Source organism: Sabethes cyaneus, chromosome 3 (assembly GCF_943734655.1).
Source record: "Sabethes cyaneus chromosome 3, idSabCyanKW18_F2, whole genome shotgun sequence".
NCBI lineage: Eukaryota > Metazoa > Arthropoda > Insecta > Diptera > Culicidae > Sabethes > Sabethes cyaneus.
The window spans coordinates 139,704,667-139,715,371 of NC_071355.1; the positions used below are offsets into that span (position 1 = coordinate 139,704,667).

The following is a 10,705-nucleotide window of genomic DNA, read 5'->3' on the forward strand; positions in this document are numbered from 1 at the left end:
AAGTGGGTCAAATTTTTTAAGCGTGTATACTGAGATTGAGATGTCAGGTCACCACACGGTCAAATAAATGTACTCAGAATCTGACTTCGCACACTTTAAGGGCATTTTGAGCAGCTGTTACCAATTTTTAGCTAAAGTCAAAGTAATTTTTAGAACCACTCTCCTTGAAAAATGATACATATGGCCAAGCATATGGCAAACTGATTCAATTTGTTTAAATTAGATAAACTCACGAATCCAATGCAACCAGTTTCGTTCAAATCGGTTGATTATTGTTAAAGTTATACGCTATGGCGGTTTTACCCCGTTAGTGGGCGTGTTTCACCCCGCATGGAAAAAAACACTATTTTTTTGGAAGTGTTTCCAAATCGCAATAAAAAATAGAAAGTCATTACGGATATTTATGATCTTATGTTTTACATGGATTGTATACCATTCCCCCGAAAACCATTCACCAGAAACCCATTTCCCAGAATCCCTTTCTCCAGAAAATCATTCCCCAGAAAGCACCATTTCCCAGAAAATCATTCCCCCGAATGTACCATTTTCCGGAATATACCATTCCCCAGAAAGACAGAAAGATTTCCCAGAACGAACCATTCCCCAGAAAGAAAGTTAGAAACAAAAAGGGCTGGCTTACAACTAGAAGCAAAATTAGAAAAAGAAGAATATGTTTCACCGTGTCCCCAATACCCTGAACTCCACATACCCGAATGTAACACCAGCGGATTGAAGTTTCTGTAACAGCGGCTTTGCCGATTAATAATTTCGAACTGTAAATTATTGCGAGTGTTATGGCTAAAGGATTGTAACTAGAGTTCAGTAAACCTAGGAAAACGAATTTTAGACGAGGTGTTTAAGTGTCGGCCCCGTCAATTTATAAGTACATATATGCTGTCCTTACTCGCTGCCCCTCGTTCGAACTATACTAAGGAATAACACCTACTACCGTGGACCCCCGTTCGTTTGACCGTTTTTAATCTGAACACTGTTTAATTTGAACCCCGTTGGTTTGCAAGACGTGCAAATTAAAAATGGTTCAAATGTCGTTCTCAATATGACATCATTTGCTTATGCAGACAATGCACATAAACACGATTTGTTTGTACTGATCTAGCGTGTTCAATCTATTTCACAATGCGTTTTCCCAACGATTATGGTAGAAATCTGATCGGAGAATGAAATATTCGCTGCTTGCAACTGCCAACTGAATCAAACCACCAAAACAATAACAAAGAACAGGGCAGCCAGTTTACACAAGCTCCAGCATATTTAGGGTTACCAGTTGTTCAAATTAAAAGCTAATACCCTAGACAGACATACAATTGTACCAGCGTTGTACGTGTACAGCGTTGTACATGTACAACGGAAGGTTGACAGACATACTGCTGTACGTTGTACATGGTTGTGCTCATCACTGATATTCTCTAATTGTATAGTCTAAGTGTTGGTTTTTGTTCCTATTCACGAAATGTAAACACAAATTTCTAAAAGCCGAGCGTTTAGCGTTAAATCTTTGCCAAAATCTTGCAAAATAATAATTAATTTAAAATTCTGCTTAGTTTTTGTTATCACAACTACCAGTCATTGGCGCTGCGCGCAGTAAAAATCGAGCAGTTGTAGCTTCGTACAACGGTGAAAGAGGTAGGTACAGAAACCACCGTTGTACCACTTTGCTTGCGTGCTTCTATCGTTGTACACGGTGACAGACATACAATTGTACAGGTACTACGCTGGTACAATTGTATGTCTGTCTCTGGTATAACCCCGTTAGTTTGCATGAGGAATCGTTCAAACGAACGGGGGTCCACTGTAGTCAGTAAGCCTAAGAAAATGCGTGCACCCAAATGGAGGTGGTTTCTACGGGGGGCTGCCCCCCGCAGTGGCCGACGCTTCTGACGGCAGGTCGCCGGCGAACATTCGCGGCCTACGGCCGTCTCGTCCTAAATCATCTATAATCCGAAAAGAAGCAGGGGTTTCATGCAATCGATTCCCGAGTCACGCTTATTACCGAATTAGTAGCAAGCGTCGCCTAGATGATTCAGGGCGAGACGGCCGTAGGCCGCGAGTGTTCGCCGGCGACTAGGGTTGCCAAGTGGCCGGTTTTTGGCCGGTCCGACCGGTTTTTCACCTGCAAAGCCGGTGGCCGGTCAATCCTGCAAAAAGGCCGGTTTTCCGACATAGGAAGCCGGATTGGTACTTTTTTCCTGATTTGTTAAATTTTCTGATAAATTTATTACCAATCCTGAGCAGTGGATCATTGAAAATAGCCAGTTTTGCAGTGACAATACTTTGCTTCTGGCGGTAATATACATTAAATTGTCCACCAGCACCAGAAGCAACTAGTTGTCTTCTAGTATCTTCAATAATTTGGTTTCGATTCCAACGACTACCAGACACACGACACATTCCAGGCAAATCCTCTAGTAATATGCTGCGACCCCCCCCCCCCGCAGTTTTTGAAGGCAGGACCGACCGGCCGGTTTTTGAAATTTTCGGACTTGGCAACCCTACCGGCGACCCGCCGTCGGAAGCGCCGGCCACTGCGAGAGGTCAGCCCCCCGCAGAAACCACCTCTTTTTAGGTGCGGGCGTTTTCCTAGGCTTACTGACTAGTAGGGATTATCCTTTAGTTAAGTCCGAACGAGCGGCAGCGAGTAAGGACAGCATATACCCAACAATTGACTAGGCCGAATTGGTAGAATTATTGGTGGGGATGGTAACAAAGATCCTTGTACTGCACGGAAATTCACTAACGAAAGTAATTGCGGTGAATCAACCATGTAACAGTTTACCGCAAACAAAGCCCGTCGAATTTTGCTCCGACGTTCTAATTATCTAGATCAAGCAAGTAGTAGCGATCGGGATAAAGGGGAAATTTTTTTAGGTTGTGCCAAGGCAAATTACGCAAGGCCAATTGTTTGAACCTCTTCCGCACTCGTTCATTTTGAAGTTTCCAATAAAGTTTATGCGGAGTCCAAATTAGGCGCGCGTTGGCGTTTTCAAAAAGGGGGCGAACTAAGGTACAATACAATGCTTTTAGGCAGTGCAGGTCCTGGAAACCTTCAATTCATTGGTTTTCCCATCTACAGTTATCGCAATAAATTCCAGCTGTTTGTTCTTTATATTTAATCATAGTAATTGATTACCTGTTGATTCTAACTGTTTGATTCACAACACTGTGTGACGACTGTTTTTGTGTTTTAGGCAGGAAACACCTCTTCTTATTCGTTTGTCTAGGTTTACTGACCGTTAGTTACAAACCTTTAGTCCTCGTAACGATTCACAACTGGAACGGTGAGATCCTCCAAACCGCTAGAATTACAGTCGAGCTATTGATATTCGACCCAGTGACGATCTATCATCATCATCATGATCTATCATAACTATCATCATGATCTATCATAACTTTTTAAGAAGTGGCTCATTCTGGGACAAAATTTTCTAGAGAAAGGTGAGTTCTGGGAAGTGGCTTTCTGGGGAATGGTATATTCGGAATAATGACTTTCTGGGGAATGGTTTTCTGGGAATGGTATATTCTGGAAAATAGTTTACAGGGGAATGGGTCATTCTGGGGTTTGGAATTCTGGGGAATGGATTTCTAGGGAATGGTTATCGGGGGAATGGTATACAATCGTTGATTTACTTTGCATTGTTCTCAATCAATTTTTTAAGCAAAATTTACCCAAACAATGTGAACATTCAACTTTACTTATTTTTTCGTCACTTTTGGGTAGCGCTGGGTACTTTTGTGGTAGAGTGTATGAAAGTGTGGAGATGAGTGAATATCACGCAATTTTAAAATTTTCTGATTCTCGATATATTTATGATTGTGTTTATTTGTGGATTCATTACGACTTCTTATTTTAATTAAAAAAATTCTGTCTCTTAGCTCAGTCATCGAACTATATTTCCGAAAAAAATAGTATATATCATAGAAGCCTAACAACAGTGCAATTAGTAGTGTTTCATATTGATATCATTTATTGATTGCGCTAATTTTTGGTTTATGTTGATCAGCTGATTTTTGGTTCAACTGTTTGAAATAAGAGATACAAAAGTGAGATAATTAATGTTAGTCTGACCAAGTTCAGCTCTGTAAAGCAAGTGTTTAGTTTTTATGTTTTAATGATATGTGCACCTTAACAAAGAAATAAGTGATTGCATTAGGCGAAAGTTGGATTACCACAAGGCAGTTTAAATCCCGACTCGCAGCGCAAGAAGGTCATTTGGAAACAAAGGGAAACCATTAAAATAAATAGTATACAAGATGACGAACATGAGACCACCCAGTAAAAATGTACTGTTAAAAGTTGTTATATTAGGTGAGTACTCGTATGGAAAATTTTTCACTTGAACAGTAGGAATAAGCAACAGAAAAATCCTGCTATTTTTTGCTAAGCATTCCAGTCTGATTTGCCGTAAAGATACTTTCGTAGTTACCGTGAGGTACCAGGTATTCTATGCATTTCCAAAGTTGGAACATGCAAAATATTTTTGGAAAAAAATGCTTAAAAGTATATGAGCACGCTTTTCCGCTGGTAGTTTCTGGTCTGGGAATGATAAACATCTCTATCCTGAATAAAAATAAATACGAACGAAATAAAGATCCGTTGAAAATACAGAATAGGAGTGAATACATCACATTCGTTGCTGCTCTCCGAGTTGTACGTATTCGGGATGATTTTCGGGTATAGCAATTTACTCTGAGCCAGTAGTTGAATTCGAAGCAGATTAATGAATAGAATTTCGAACGGCGTCTGGATCTCCATACAAAATACCGAAACGTGCGCAGGATATTGAGGGCTTTCATAAGCTTTGGTAGGTTTTTTTTCACTTGGACTGAAATAATACTGCGATCTAGTTTCAGCCAAATGTTCTTTACTTGATTATACAGTAGCACTGTTTCATCTAAAAAGTAGGGCTAGTTTGTTGCAAAAATGGACCAACCTCAGCAAAGATGGTGGCTTCAATAATTTTCTTTGGGTTAGGATTCAACCGGTTTGCGTCGGCCCAGTGAACGATGGCTTCGAGGTCTGTGTTGATGAGTTTAGTTAAAAATTTCAACTAGGAAATGGTCACAGACCGTTAACTTGAATTGTACACTTCGAAAATATGCTAAATTGAAGTCCAAAAGTGTTGCAAATTATGCCGGATAACGGTATTTTGACGATTCCTATTTCAAATATGCATATGCATTCTATAATAATGATTAATTTTTCTTACATTTCCATATTAATGTGAATTACTCATGGTAATAGGGCTACGGCAAATAAAAATATATATTACACTTACCGTGAGATGCGCTAATGCAGCCATACGATGTGCGGCCAATTTTGGTGCCTTCTTCGTACACCTGGTTTTAAAATCGATAATCTCTCAACAAAAAACGCACATTTCTATAAAAATTGATAAAAAACTTTAAAGTGTATACGTTCACATATTTTTTCCAAAATATGCGTGTTCCGCGCTGTAGCGAATAGGAAAGGGATAGAAACTGTCACGTTTAAATCAAGTGCCAAGAAGTTTGGCACCGCACGGTATTAGGGCATCTCACGGTAGTGAAGCTATTTAGTTTTACACAAAAAAAATTTAGCATTCTTAAGATTGGTTATCGGGCACTTTCCGAGCAACTACCAGCTCTTGAAGTGGGAAACCTATAGCGATGCATGCCGTTTTTGCAGATATTTTGCTTTTTTTTATTGATTACTAGCTGACCCGACAAACTTCAAATTGCCACAAATTAAACTGAGTTTCTGAGGAGTTCATGGGTGGTTTAACATACAAATTTTCCTCACAGTAAAGTAGAAAACAACTCCCCCCATTGCTTAGCCTGATAAAATAAAGCGGATAGCATTAAAATATGCGCCATGATTATATAACATTTCGCCGCATATCGTTTTGCGGAACACCACTTCTTGGTTGACCATTACGCGGAATATAGAGTTTCGCGGAATACCATTTCGCGAAAAAACTTACACGGGATGTACCATATCACGGAAAATGTTTTCGTGGAAAGCACCATTTCGCAGGGGTTATGATCTTGTTATTGACTATTGTTTTAAGGAAGAGTCTGAAATTTCTCGAGTTCAATTAGTTTTTAAGTTACGCAAAAAATTCTGTTTTACTTGTATAGGACTCTCATATCCCCTCATAAAAAAAATTCCTGCTTCCAAAAACACCCACATGCCAAATATGGTTCCATTTGTTTGATTAGTTCTCGAGTTATGAATAAATTTGTATTTCATTTGTGTAGGAGCCCTCCCCTCCTAAAGTGGGGAGGGGTTCTAATTCCTCATAGAAAAAATTCTTGCCTCCTAAAACCTTCACATGCCAAATTTGGTTCCATTTGCTTGACTAGTTCTCGAGTTATGAGGAAATTTGTAATTCATTTGTATAGGAACCTTTCCCCCCCCCTCTAAAGCGGGAAGGAGTCCAATTCACCATAAAAAAAATTCTTGCCTCCAAAAAATTTCACATCCATTTTTATAGGTATAGATTTTGAAAGATTAACAATTTAAGCATATGTGTTTGAAGCCGTTTGGATGAATTCCAAAAATTGGCAAAGTTACAACTAATGCGATAGAATATGTGTGTGGATAGATTACACAGTTTTCAAAGTCGGTATGTACTATAAATATCTCAAGAACGAATTTCGAATGCGTTCGAATTTGTACCAAGTATATGGCTATTTATAGTATTAATTTAATATTGTACTTTCATGTCGTTTTGGATTTGTTTTTATTTCGGATGAGCGTCTGAACAGACCAATCCGTGATACTGCAACCGCGTTTTATGTTTTCTTTGAATGATCATCCTCCAGGTTCGAGGTTCCCATATGAAAAAAGATCGTTAATATTAGTTTAAAGTGCAATATTTAGAATGCAAAAAACCCGTATCGATTCATCTTTCGTGTTACCGAAAAATAATTGGAAATGAGGTAAAAAACATGGTGTTACAAGTACTATGCCCCTTAAAGAATGTGTTGGCTTACGGCCTTTCAGTCGGTCTCGAGATACGAAAATGCTCTACCAAGCTAGCCGTCGTTGGTTCGAATTTCGACAGGGAGTCAATAATCCGTCGAATAAAAGCTGAAAGTCAAGTAGCGAAAGCGCCATGTATCCCCTCTTTATTTTATTTTACATAATTAATAATTTAGCACATTTTTATATTTTTTTGTAGGGGATGGCGGTGTAGGAAAAAGCTGTCTTATGAATCGTTTCGTCTCTAACTTTTTCGATGCTAACAGCTTTCATACTATCGGAGTTGAATTTTTAAACAAAGACATCCAAGTGGACAATGAACGTTACACTCTTCAGGTAAGTGAAAATACACTTAAAAGTTAAAATGAAATTTTCTTACCAGTTTTCTTGATCATACGTTTAAAGCGGGAATGAGGGTTAACTATTTTGCATTCTTATCATAATCACAAGTTATATATATTGCTTTTCTGCACAGAAATCTCAAAAAGCGACCGCGACGAGCTCATAATAAAGTAATACAATTAAAACAGGATAAATTCTGAGTAACAAAGTTTTTATAATAACTATCCTTTCGGGAAATTATAAATTATAAATTATAATAATTGTAAACTATTTATCTATGTTTATGCAACGGAAAAACTAACATTCATCATTATCGCACTATTATTTTCATTTAACAGATATGGGATACCGCAGGCCAAGAGCGCTTTAAAGCACTGCGCACGCCCTTCTACCGCGGATCGGACATTTGCTTATTAGCGTATGCTGTTGATGACAAGTCAAGTTTTCGAGCGTTGATTCAGTGGAGAGAAGAGTTCCTCAAGTACTACGATGTCAGAGCAGAGCGATTTCCGTTTATAGTGGTTGGAACGAAGAATGATATTCCTGCCGCACAGCGCCAGGTTAGTGCCGAGGAAGTATCGGAATGGTGTCAGGAGCACCATGTGGCAGCATTTATTGAAACATCAGCAAAGACTTCCGAAAATGTATCGGAAGCTTTTGCTCTGGCAGTGAAGCAATGGCGAAAATTGGAAAAATGTACAGAACGAGAATTACGAGCCCAAGGACATGATACTATTGATTTGACCAAAGGCGTTAATCTCAGGGCAAATACCAACCGGTTTTGCTGTATCGGTGGTAATACTAGTACACCGACTGCTTATGATGACGATGACTATCCGCATTGATTTATATGAAATATGTTGGTGAAGGAATTACATTTTAAAGTGAAGAAAAACCGTGCGAAATCGAGAGCAGCGTAGCGTAGAAACGATGATATGTGATAGGTTGTAAATACCCTACAATAGCGGGTAGATGCGAAGCAATGGTAAGATTTATACTCCAATATTTTTGTATCAAGGCAATTTTACACCTTTCCAAAAAACTCAAGAAAGATTCTCAATCCAAATCATAATATAATTCTCAATCGAATCAATTTGTTTCGAATAAGCAAATCCTGATAAATGAATGATACAGACATATTTTTAAACCGCGTTTTCAATACTTATCAGTTAAAACCAATACGTTTAAATCTCAAGCACAGATACGGATTCGCCATATTGTACAAATAGCAAATAGAAACCCCAATACAAGACAAGCGGTACGTAATTTTTAATTTGAACCACGTTCATAATGGACACTACCACTAATAGTACAACATTTTTATTCATTCCGGTTTATATTAGATTGCATTAGATGTTTTCGCGTGCAAGCCATTGCAATATTTATATTTAGTAAAACTTTTTGCACTATCAGTATTCGAAATTATAAAAATTAAGTAATTGATTATAAACTTCGTCCTTTCGTTTGCAGAGATTTATTTTATTTTATTTCGTGGTTGTATAATTTTGAATTATGATACATTCTTTTGTTATTCATTATCCAAAGATATTAATGAATAACTTATGTTGTTTTTACGACCATAAACGTTGCCTTGTGTCACATTTCATTATCTGTCTGCATTGCTAGAATGATATAGGTAGCTACTGAAAGTAATATAAATGTAGCTAACAAATAATCAGTTTACGAACCAAAAATGCTTCTAATAATTACCAAAGGAGAAGAAGGCTTTCGTAACTATATTTGAACAGCGGATGCTTCAGCACGGTACTATTACTTGATAGGTTTTCGCACTACAATATTTGTAACTAAAATAATTTTACGCATCCTCAGCGGATACGTAAAACCTGTATTATAGACACATGCTGTACTATAGATAACTACTAAATAATTTTCCTTTATTAAAAACTGATAATAAAAATAGTTACGCGAAATACGTGCAGTCGTGTTTGAAATGATTTTTTAAAGCCGAAAATATCTTCATCGTATTTTTTAACTGTTTGTAGCCCTCGCGAATTTCAATCATATTTCACTTTGCAACAAAGACGGGCGAGAATTGTTACCACCCTTTAACTATTTTCGAAAAATACAGCCCATAAGCAGGATACTTGAATTCAGTTAGAACTCAATTCTTATCTTTTTTCATGATTACTATAACCACAGTTAATCTACACAAGATATTTTTGCAGTGCTGAGGCAGTATGAGGCAAATCTTTACTGTAAAACCTACACATCTTTTATTACTGTAAATATCCAATTTTTTATAGGGAAAAATCAGTTCCCGTGTTTTTCACAGAAAAAGCTTTTTCTCAGTCCGCTTCTAGCATAGTACCCCGGAGATTCATAGACGAAAACTCTTAAAAATTCTCCGTCCTATAAATTTTGCAGCCACACTAACACTCTCTGTTATGCATGCTGCGAAATAACTTAAATTTGGAGGGTTTTATAAAACTGTATACAGTATTAACAGAATAGTATGGCAGCGAGATTGAAACTAACCATTAACACCGCCAAGACGTAGAACTTGAGAGTCCAAATGACCAAATGGTGTTGGTGACAAGGTAGTGTTTCTTATTTCTTATTTATTTATTACATCAAGCGACTTACAATGTTCCAACGATGGTTAGGGTCTTTGGGCTACTGGTCGAGTGTATAAAATGTAAAAAATTAAACATATACTCGACTTAAAACCAGTTACCAGCTTAGTTGGACCGGCTGAAGAAGCAGGTGTGATAGATGGAAATCGAATATAAATGCAACTTTGTCAAATGCCCTCTGGAGACCGCTGAGGGCTTCATATTTGCTGTAGTTCGTACGGTGCTGTGATATCCTCAGCATACCACTATTTCGAAGGAATCTATGCTGCACATTAAGGTCGATTCGCTCAAGAATTTAAGGGAAGTCTGCTTTTCCTCCCAGAGTGTCGGCGACTAGCAGGGCTTTAGATGTACCCCTGCGTGTGGAAACAGTAGGCAGGTGGATTTGCAGACATCGGTTTTCTTAACTCGTAACTCGTAACTGGTAAGAATTATGCCAGGACAACCGACGAAGAGCGAAACGCAAGAAGCGGCGATGGACGGATTCGATTTGTTGTTGTGGTAATGCGGGTTCTAGATCGCAGAACAGTACTCCAGAGTTGTACGTACCAAAGAGCAGTATATTGCTTTCGACGTCTATGAAACTTGGTGATCCTGAAAATGAATCCCAGGGTCCTAGAGGATTTATTGACGATATAAGATATGAGCTATCCGAATGTTAGCTTTGTATCAAAGATTACACCTAGGTCTTTGATATAATCGACCCGCTCGATAGTGCTCGATAGCAGCGTGATACTTTAAAATACACAGAGCACTTTGAGGGATTTTCAACTATTCTGTTTAAGGT

General features: G+C 38.2%; 1 protein-coding gene across 1 annotated transcript; it reads left to right on the top strand.

The window, feature by feature from the left end:
• The first annotated feature begins 4,173 nt into the window (after positions 1-4,173).
• Positions 4,174-9,194, top strand: LOC128742187 (ras-related protein Rab-9B). The gene is made up of 3 exons (XM_053838454.1): positions 4,174-4,324; positions 7,182-7,318; positions 7,663-9,194. The coding sequence occupies exons 1-3, from the start codon at positions 4,270-4,272 to the stop codon at positions 8,167-8,169; spliced, it is 699 nt and encodes a 232-aa protein (XP_053694429.1). The 5' UTR covers positions 4,174-4,269; the 3' UTR covers positions 8,170-9,194.
• The last annotated feature ends 1,511 nt before the right edge of the window (positions 9,195-10,705 follow it).

Coding starts and splice junctions, on each gene's coding strand:
- LOC128742187 (XM_053838454.1), top strand. CDS start 4,270: ATGACGAACATGAGACCACCCAGTAAAAATGTACTGTTAAAAGTTGTT. Junction 4,325..7,181: donor GTTAAAAGTTGTTATATTAG/GTGAGTACTCGT, acceptor ATTTTTTTGTAG/GGGATGGCGGTGTAGGAAAA. Junction 7,319..7,662: donor ATGAACGTTACACTCTTCAG/GTAAGTGAAAAT, acceptor TTCATTTAACAG/ATATGGGATACCGCAGGCCA.